Source organism: Gracilinanus agilis, chromosome 1 (genome assembly GCF_016433145.1).
Source record: "Gracilinanus agilis isolate LMUSP501 chromosome 1, AgileGrace, whole genome shotgun sequence".
Taxonomy (NCBI): Eukaryota; Metazoa; Chordata; class Mammalia; order Didelphimorphia; family Didelphidae; genus Gracilinanus; species Gracilinanus agilis.
Genome location: NC_058130.1, coordinates 544,749,210 through 544,760,023, shown reverse-complemented (window position 1 = coordinate 544,760,023; position 10,814 = coordinate 544,749,210). Strand labels below are relative to the sequence as shown.

Below are 10,814 nucleotides of genomic sequence, written 5' to 3'. Positions count from 1 at the left end.
TGGTATAAGCTAAACAATGGGGGTTAAGTGACTTGACCAGGGTTACACAGCTAGGAAGTATCTGAGACCAAATTTGAACCCAGGACCTCCTATCTCTGGGCCTGTCTCTCAACCTACTGAGCCACCCAGCTGCCCCTGACTTTCATTGTTTTCTTCTCAGCAGTGTAACTCATTAAAGGGTTCTTTTCCTGACATCTCTAGCTGGTCCACAGGCTTTCTGCTCAACATAACCCAGACACCAGAGGACTTAATCCATTGGTAGCCACAGCGATGCTGAGGGAACTTGGAACTATTAGCCTAGTTGTAGAAAGCAAGAATCAATAAAGGAACCTTATATCTTCCCAGAAGAGATTCCCTTATGGAGTGTCACAACCCAATCACATGTTCAACTTAAATTATGGAAGAAAACTTAAAAATGGGATATACTTACTTTTGCTTGAAGGATCATTGTTTTACCAAAGCAGAGAACTATCCCATCTAATTTTAATTGGGTCATACATTTAAAAGAGGATTTTGTATCTAATTGCTCCTTTATGCATATTTCCTGAAAGGCAGTCCACTGGAGGAATCATCCTTAGATGATATAGATGGCATTTTAGTTCAATTACTGGGAACCGAGGTGATGTGAACCCTTAAACTATAGAACCATTTATACTCGAACGGTAAAATGCAGAATACATTGCATATTGGTGTGATCTATCTCCCTTTACGTCTCTATAGAGACACAAGCCTTTCAAGAAAGTATTTTCAACAAGGCAGAATTGCTTACCAGGCTTAAAAATGTTGCTTGTAATACTGTAAAGCCTTCTCAACCACATACTCAATGAAGTTGGAGTTGTCTGTGCTTACATCCTGAGGGACTTTGATGGTAAAAGTAGGTGACGTCAGGATGGTCACTTCTACCAGAGTGTTATTTGGGTTAGTAGACTTTCCTTCACCAATTCTTGGAGCTACCTGGGGAAAATGAATTTACAATAGAAGATTATTAGATTTGGTACATGTTTGAGACTTAGTTGAATTACCAATTTTATTTCTCAATTTTAAAAGCTGTTTTTGCCTGTGAAGATAAATATTTTGATTAATCATGCTTTGAGTATGGACCAGAAACATCAATTAATTCAAAAATATTACTGAAATAAAGTTGTTCATTCTATTATGTCTATTTTTTTTTGCTTTGTGGTTAAAAAATATTACAACAAAAAAAATATTACAACAAATTCTAGTCCTTCTAATGTTAAGGGGCTACTTATATGCCACAAGTAGCTAGGTGCTGGGAATAGAAAGACAAGAGTAAAAATGTTCCTGACCTCAAGGAGCGTACTTTTTAAATATTAGTTCATAGGACTTTGTTGGGTTTTGTTTGCAGTGTTTTTATTTAGAAAAGTACAACTATGAATTCACAAAATATTCATACATATTATATGCTGTAACATATATGCTATATGTGTTTATAAATACACTTTGATTTGAATAAAATATAAACAAACTGTTGTACCAATGCATAATTTGACTTGAACTTCAGAAAAATATTTTTAAAAATCATTTTCACTAAATTCCCAAACAGGTAAACATTAACATTTGTCAAGCAAAAACAGTAGACCAAATGACAATCCCAGGCTTCTGCTAATTCCTATTTACAAAAGAGTAGTTAGCTTGGCCTATTTTATCTAATAGTATTGGTATAATTTTCCACATATTGAGTTGGTACCTGCAAATATGGAGCTATACATGCATGTAATGAAACTACAGCTTTTTTTTTTTAGTAAAAAAAATCAAGGAAGAATACAAAATAAACAAAAACAACCCCCCCCACAACTTTTTTAATGAGACTTAACAAATATATACTTTAAGATTTTTTCAAAGCAAAGATACATGGTCTCATTGGACTTTCAAAATAACCCTATTGGCTGATATTATTGTTATTGTCATTTTAAGGATGGTGACACTGAGGCTGAGGGAGGTTAAGTCATTAGTGCACTTGAAAACAGGTCTTCTTGACTCCAACTAGTATGTGAAAATGCCTAATTTTTTTTTAACCCTTACCTTCCCTCTTGGAGTCAATACTGTATACTGATTCCAAGGCAGAAGAGCAATAAGGGCTATGCAATGGGGATTAAGTGACTTGCCCAAAGCCAAACAGCTGGGAAGTGTCTGAGGTCACATTTGAACCTAGGACCTCCCATCTCTAGTCTGACTCTCAATCCAGTGAGCCACCCAACTGCCCTCTCCTAATTCTTTTTTTTTTTTTTTAAACCCTTAACTTCTGTGTATTGGCTCATAGGTGGAAGGGTGGTAAGGGTGGGCAATGGGGGTCAAGTGACTTGCCCAGGGTCACACAGCTGGGAAGTGTCTGAGGCCGGATTTGAACCTAGGACCTCCTGTCTCAAGGCCTGGCTCTCAATCCACTGAGCTACCCAGCTGCCCCCCTCTCCTAATTCTTAAAAGAAAGGAGAGGAAGAGTATTTTACCTATTTATGTCTGCTGTATCAGGTGTTGCAAGGCTGACTTTATTATTTATCCATAATCCTAAAAGGATATAAACAAGAATTGTTTGATCCTATCCTATACAAGGCACTGTGTCTATTTTTAAAACTGACAATAATATTTCATATATGCATGCATTTCACAGTTTTGAATGCATTTTTTACAAACATTATCTAATTCTTCAAGGTAACATGTTTTTTAAAGACCTCAAATTATACCAGATCAAATGTCTCATACTGGTATCAGCATAGCACACACACACACACACACACACACACACACACACACACGCATTCTCTCTCTCCACATACATATATTTGCACATACACATGTATAGATAGAAATACATATGTGTGTATATGCATATATATGTGTGTGTGTATATATAGATATAAAATCTATTTATTATTCCCTGGGAGGAATTTTCTTAATTGAAGATTCACCTTTATAATACTGAAGATATTTTCTGATCCTATAGTTCTGTGAACGAGCTCTGTCACCCATCCAAACTTCTCCCTCATCTTCCGCATCATGGAGGTCATGTCTTCCATGTGATGCTGGGTCATCTGGAAAATCTGATTATATTGCTGCTCAGAGATGTTAAACAACTGAAAGGCTTCATCAAACTTTACGTGCAACTCTGGGACAACAGGGCAATCTAAGAAAGAAGAAAAGAGCTTGCCTGAAGATATTCCTGCATAATCAAATTCTTCCTTTTCTTTATAGTTCTCGGGAATCCCATAGGCTTCTAGAGTTGACCCAGTTGCAGAAGAACCTGGAGTCTGAGGGCTTCCCCATTCCATATCAATAGGCAAAGATTGCAACTAGTCTAAGAATCTGCTTATTTTAAGGATGCCCATTATTATAGTCAGGGAGAACTCTTTCAAATGAAATACCAATTCCTATCTGTTGATAGGTCACCTAGGAAGACTTCTTTTCACTAATTGACTGAAATTAGGTGAATATTCTTATGCAGGTTGACCACCAGAAAGGGAAGCTGGGGACTGAGGGAATATGGGTGGAAGGGTTTAAAGCTTAATGTGGGGAAGACATAGAGAGGAAAAAGAGACACAGAAAGACAGGATTAAGCCTGTGCTGTCTAGCTCCGATGGTGGTAGAGCTTTTTGACAGACAGACAGACTGGATTTTATTGAGATTTTCTGCCATGGGGAATGTAGAATGATTAATCAAATAGGTGACAAGGCAGAAAAATTAGCATCATATCAATAATAATAATAATAAGTAATCAATGACAAGATAAAAGAGCCAATCCCAAGACAATGGAGTAGGCAACACCCAGAGCCTGGCCCTATCTCATACAAATGCTAATTGAGTTCCTTTGACATTACAAAGAAGCTGTAGAAATTGTGTGGCCAGCCTTCCCGACTGGGGATGTGGGGAGGGGTTTGAATACCACAAGATTTGAGCTCCAATTTAGTTCAAGGAACCAGATCAATCATGTGAAATATTAGAAATATATCCATAAGTCTGGCACACATAAGAGCCAGCTTTTGAATATAACTTTAATACTTTCATGATTCGTTCATACCTGGAACCCTACACCTATCCTCAATCATACTTTAGTCTTCAATCTTTAGTCATTTTTGGCGTAGTCCAGACAGAATAATTCAGCTCAAAAAATATCAGTTAAACACTTTTGATCTTCAAGAGTGCCAAAGTGGATGAAAAGTGCTTAACACAAAAAAAGTCTTGACCTAATCCAAATCACACATGAAAGGAATTCCCACTGTCACATACCTAGCATGTATCAAAGATATCTTCCCTTCGGCCCAGAGATCTAATATCACACGGGCAAATACCCCAAAGAGGTCAAAGACAGAAGGAAAGTCTTATAATCACCACAACATTCGTAGTAGCTCTTGTGTGGTAGCAAAGAAGATAGGACGAAGGGATGCATGAATTGGAAAATGGCTGCAGAAATTGGGATATATAAAGGGAATGTTATTGCACTGTAAGATGTAAAAAATATGAAGCATTCAGAGAAAAAATGGGAAGATTTATATGAACTTATTGAATCTCATACAGAGTAGACTTCCTCTTGGCCAAGGCAAACCCTCCTACTGGTGCAGTAAACCCCATTTCATGCTATCCCCTCCAGGAGATTGCCCTAGGAAATGGGAGTTAAGTGACTTGCCCAGGATCACACAAGTAGGAAGTGGCTGAGGTCACATTTGAACCCAGGACCTCCAGGCTGCAGGCCTGGCTCTCCACTGAGCCACCTAGCTGCCTCCTAAAGGGTAAGTCTTTATGTCACCCCTATTCAAAAATCTCTAGTGGCTCTTTATTACATCTAGTATGAAATAGAATATTCTCTGATTTTAAACCCCTTTACAACTTAGCCCCTTCCTACCTTTCTAATGTTTTAATAATTTATCACCCCCTATAAACTCTTTTAAAAAAACAGTAGTGCTTTAGAGCATTTTTCATATACCAGTATATGGCTTTGATTTCTTTATCCTAAAAGTAACTGTTCATATCTTAACCATTTATCAGTTGGGGAATGGCTCTTATTCGTATAAATTCTACAAAGTTCTCTATATATTTTAGATATGAGACCTCTATTCAAGAGACTGTCTATAATCCCCTTGCCCCCAATTTTCTGCTTTCCCCATAATCATGACTACAGTAGTTTTATTTATATAAAACTTTTTAATTTAATGTACTCAAAATTATCCATTTTATATCTCACACTGCTATCTCTTGTACTCATGAATTCCTTTCCTATCCATAATTCTGATAGGCAATATGTTCCCTGTTCTAATTTGCTTATGATATCTCCCTTTATGTCTAGGTCATGTATCCATTTTCATCTTATCTTGGTGAATGGTATAAGCTATTGGTCTCTCCTATCAAACTACTTTCCAGTTGTTCCAGCCATTTTTACCAAATAGTAAGCTCTTATCCCCACAACTTGGATCTTTATTTTTGTCAAACATAAGGTTACTATAATCTTTCGCTACTATTTTGTTGTATGTCTATTCTTTCCCACTGATCTGCTTTTTGCTTTCTTAATACCAGATATTTTTGAAGATTATTGCTTTATAATGTTTAAAATCTGTTACTGTCTTACCTCCTTCTTTTACATTTTTTTCATGAATTCCATTGATATTTTTTATCTTTTCCTCTTCCAAATGAATTTTGTCTGATTTTTTTCTAACTCAATGAAATAATTTTTTGGTAATTTAATTAGTGAGGATTGTCATTTTAATGATATTGGCTCTGCTCTCCCATGAACAATTCATATTTTTCTAATTATTTATATCTGACGTTATTTGTGTAAAAAGTATTTTATAATTATGTCATAAAGTTCTTGGGTTTGTCTTGGCAGGTATATCCCCAGGTATTTTATTCTGTCTGTGGTTATTTATTTATTTTAAACCCTTACCTTCCATCTTAGAATCAATACTGTGTATTGGTTCTAAGGCAGAAGGGCAGTAAGGACTAGGCAATGGGGGTTAAGTGACTTGCCCAGGGTCATACAGCTAGGAAGTGTCTGAGGCCAAATTTGAACCTAGGAATTCCATCTCTTGGCCTAGCTCTCAATCCACTGAGTCACCTAGTTGCCCTTTGTCTGTGGTTATTTTAAATGAAGCATCTCTTTCTATATTCTTGTATGTTTTCATTAGTGGTATATAAAAATGCTAATGATTATATGGGTTTATTTTATATTCTGCTATTTTTCTAAAATTGTTGATAGTTTCAATTGTATTTTAATTGAATTTCTAGAATTTTCCCCATATGTCATCATGTTGTCTGTAAAAAGATAGTTTTGTTAGTTCTTTTCCATTCTGATTCCTTCAGTGTCTTTTTCTTTTCTTTTTGCTATTGCTAGCATTTCTAATACAATATTATTGTACTGTATACCATATCTGTGATAATAGTATGTTTCACTTCTGTCCTTATTGGTGTTAGAAGGAATTAAGTTTATCTTGTTAGGAGCAGAAGTTTTAAGTCAGAGGAAAGTCTTAATTTGTACGCTGTCTCCATAAGAGGTAGCAACAGATAGCTCTGACAGTCACTTTAAGAAGAAGGAAGAGCCAGACCTTGTCTCCTTGTCTTTAAGAGAAAACCATAAAAACTGAGAAGAAAGTCAATCAGAAACTCCATTTTGCTCTGGCTTTGGTTGGAGAGGAATTGGAAGGTGCTGGCTCTCCATCGGGAGAAACTGACAGTGAAGATTTTAGAGTTCGGTCTTTGACACTGAGTTGGGGAGAAGGCAGTGAAGGAGAGGAGCAACTGGACTGTCTATTCCCTGTGACAGGCAGTTTGACCAATTGGAGTTGAGAGAAGAGGAGTTCTGGGCTGTTCAGGTTCACTCTCTGTCCAGAGACTTGGCTTCTGGCAGCTTTTGGTTTTCAGATAAGGAGTGAAGGAGGTTGAAAGAAGAAAGACTTAATTAATTTAGAGTTAAGAAAGTTAGATAGAATTTAATCTTAGTTTAGTGAGTGTAGCTTAGTTTAGGCCTGCTCCGGCAGATAGGAAGATTCTAGCTTAAGGTTTATTAGAGATTTAGTATAAGGTCTTGATATAGGCAGAGTAATATAATCTAAGAACTATATTCTCCATTTTGATCTATAGGCAAGTAGTTAAAAGATAAGATATATACTCTCCTACTTTCTATCCTTCTGGTTACTATCCCACCTTTACTACAAATAAATAAGGGTTGTACCAAACTGCTTCAGGACCCTTATCAACCTCTTGCACAATAGTTAAACCCTAACAGCTTGGCACTTATCAGCTGTCTACAAAATTAGTTTTAATATATCAGCTTTTAGCTTTAGTTTCAATATAACATTGGGAAGGCTTTTAACTTATCCCTATTATAAATAATAGTTGCTGATAGTTTTAGGTAGATGCTTTGTATCATTTTAAGAAAAAATCCATTCATTCTAATGATTTTTTGGTTGTTGTTGTTTGTTTGTTTTAAACCCTTACCTTCCATCTTAGAATCAATACTGGTTATAAGGCAATGGTGGTGGTGGGGGTCAAGTTTGCCCAGGGTCACACAGCTAGGAAGTGGCTGAGGCCGGATTTGAACCTAGGACCTCCTGTCTCTAGGCCTGACTCTCACTCCACTGAGCTACCCAGCTGCCCCGGTAGTTTATATTTTTGTAAGTATTTTTCCATTTCACTTACATTGCTAAATGTATTGGCATGTAATTGGGCAAAATGGCTCCTAATAATGGCTTTGATCATCTTCATTGATAGTATATTCACCCTTTTTATTTTTAATGCTAGTGATTTGGTTTTCTTCTCTCTTTTTAAAAGTCATATTAACCAGTGGTTTATCTACTTTGTTGATTTTTTCCAAAAAAGTACTCCTACTTTTATTTATTAATTTAATGGTTTTCTCACCCTCCGTTTTTTTTTCTGTTATTTTGTTTTTAATTAAGTTAATTTGATGCACACCATCTGGTTACCCATGTTCAATCTGTAGACACTAATTATTCCTTTTTCTTGAATTCTTGGTTTCCATAGCTAGAACCTTTCTCTATTTCAGTTTACTACTATCAGTCTATAGGCTCCAAAGGAAGCTATTCCAACGAATCCTAAGAATACAAGTATCAGAAAGAGTGATACACTTACAAAAAACATCAAATGAAAATCTGAAAAGAGGAAATAGAAGGGTGGTTGTCCCTACAAGGAAATTCAGGAAAGACTATGGTCTTCTAGTGGATGTAATTGGCTCTCCTGGAAACACACCTATTTTTCTTGATAAACATTTTTCTAATAAAGCTTATGAAGCCATTTTGTTGCTTTCTTTTCATCCAGTGGGATGTCTTCCAGAGGAATCTCCTCACACACATATCTACTTCATACTTCTTTCCATAAAGGACCCTGAGATAGATTCTTCTTTCCTCTGAAATTGAGTATTACATCATAGACTACTGCAACTATTCCTCTGAGACACTGGATCACATTCAGTTTTATTCATCTCATCTTTGATTTTTAGGATTTCTAGTGTTTAGTTGGAAATTTTCAATTTGTCCTTTTTCTAGTTTTAAAAATTACATTCCCAATTCATTGATCTATTTTTCTCTATTTTAATTAACATGAACATTTAAAGATATAAATTTTCCTCTAATTATTACTTTTACTATATTCCATATTTGGCATATTGTCTTATTGTCATTCTCTTTAATAAAATTATTTACAGTTTCTATGACTTCTTTAACCCATTCATTCTTTAAAAAACAAAACAAAACATTTATCTTCTGTCTTAGAATTAATACTAAGTGTTAGTTTCAAGGCAGAAGAGTGGTAAGGACTAGGCAATTGGGGTTATGTGACTTGCCCAGGTTAGAAGTATCTGAGGCCAAATTTGAATTCAGGACTTCCTTTCTCTAGACTTGGCTCTCTATCCACTGAGCCACCTAGCTGCACCAACCTATTCATTCTTTAAGATTAAGTTATTTAATCTCCAATTAATTTTCATTTTGTGTTTCCATGGTCCCTTATTGCATTATAATCCAAAAAGGATGCATTTAATATTTTTGCTTTTCTGCATTTAACTATAAGGTTTTCATTTCCCTAATATACGGTCAATTTTTGAGGTACCATGCATCACTAAGAAGGAGATATATTCTTTTCTATTCCCATTCAATTTTCTCCAGATATCTATTTTGTGGGTAAATTCATCTTCACATTCCAAGTTACAACGATGAGTTGTGTATTTCCCTCCATTCTATTTTTCCTCATTGTCCTTCTCCCTCTCCTTTTGCCTTGTCCCTCCTCAGAAGTCCAATTTCTTCCAACCACTATCTCTAAGAATCCTTTGTTTATCCCCTCCCCCTTGCCTCCTAGTTCTTATTCCATCTACTCTTCCAGAAGTTCCTTTCTTATCATCCCACACAGCCTTCTATTTCTTGATAGGAACTCCCTTCTAGGAATCCCTCCCTTTTCTTATCCCACTTTTTTGGCCCCTATTCTCTTTAATCTAATCACCCTTCTCTTAGTCCCTTAGTTCCTTAAAGAGACTTTTTAGTTCTCTCTCTTAACCTATCCCTTCACACTCCTGTTTCTCCATAAATTAAGAAGACTTTAAACCTTCTACTTGTGTATGTTGTTCCCTTTTTTTTTGTATGTGGCTTCCTAGGTGCCCTCCACTCCTTCCTCTCCTTCTCTATGACAGTTCTTGACCCATGCTTCTTTTGTATGAGTTAATTGTTCCATTTTACCTGTTCCTAACCTATTTTATTATCATTTTTTGACTCATTCTATTATATTCAACTTGACCTCAAGTCTTCAATTTGTATATGCTTTTTCAAACTAAGTAGTGATTGATTCTTGAGAGTTACAGATGATATCTTCCCATAAAAGAAATTAAACAATTTGACTATTGAATCCCATTATGATTGACCTTTCACTTCTGCCTTCTAATGATTCTTATAGATCAAATTTTCTGCTCAGTTCTGGTCTTTTCCCCAAGAATAACTGGAAGTCCTTTCTCTATGTACTCTTTAATACAGTAACACTGGCCATCTTTTTTCCCCTCACACATAACACACCATCTCTGCACTCCCAACCCATTCACTAGTTGTTGTCTATTCCTATAATGCTATCCCTTCTGGCTTCCATCAAGATGTGGCTCAAATATTACCTTCTGCAAGAAGTTTTTCCTAGTCATTAGTGTCCTCTTGCCCCCTCTACTAGTGTTTTATTCTGAGAATACCTCCCATTTATACCACTTGTATCTTGTATATTCATGGTTGTTTTCAAGTGGTCTCCTTCATTACATTCTAAATTCCTTGAAGCAGGGTCCATTTTCTGGCCTTTATTTGTATCAACAGAGCTTAGCATAGTATCTGCCCCATAGTAAAAGCTTAATAAATGCTTGCTGGCTGACTGAAGTAAGAAGAACTAGGGGAAAAAATAGGCAAGACTACAATAATATAAATGAATAAAAAAACAAAATTCAGTGTTTGTCCCTAGAAATGAGTTGAGAAAATTAACCTTTCTCCTTTCCAGAGGATTATTTGTGTGGGGGTGTGGGATATATTGTCTTAAAAAAAAAAACAAAAAAACCTTTACCTTCTCTCTTAGAATCAATACTAAGTATTGGTTCCATGGCAGCAGAAGGGAAAAGGCTAGCAATGGGGGTTAAACAACTTACTTGGAGGTCACACAGCTAGGCAGTATCTGAGGCCAGATTTGAACCCAGAATCTCCATCTCTAGGGCTGGTCATCTCTCCACTAAGTTGTCTAGTTACACTTGGCCTCCCACTCCATAGTATTCTTTTTTTTATTTTTATTTTTTAAAATAAAAACCCTTACCTTCCATCTTGGAGTCAGTACTGTGTATTGGTTCC

At 36.0% G+C, this 10,814-nt stretch overlaps 1 protein-coding gene across 1 annotated transcript in view; it reads right to left on the bottom strand.

Moving 5' to 3' along the window:
• Nucleotides 1-774: 774 nt before the first annotated feature.
• Nucleotides 775-10,814, bottom strand: part of CLUL1 (clusterin like 1) — a 30,948-nt gene continuing 20,908 nt past the window's right edge. The window contains exons 6-7 of the mRNA XM_044658055.1: nucleotides 2,928-3,142; nucleotides 775-954 (exon numbers count right to left, since the gene is read on the bottom strand). Coding sequence (XP_044513990.1) covers nucleotides 775-954; nucleotides 2,928-3,142 — 395 coding nt within the window. The remainder of the gene's footprint in view (nucleotides 955-2,927; nucleotides 3,143-10,814) is intronic.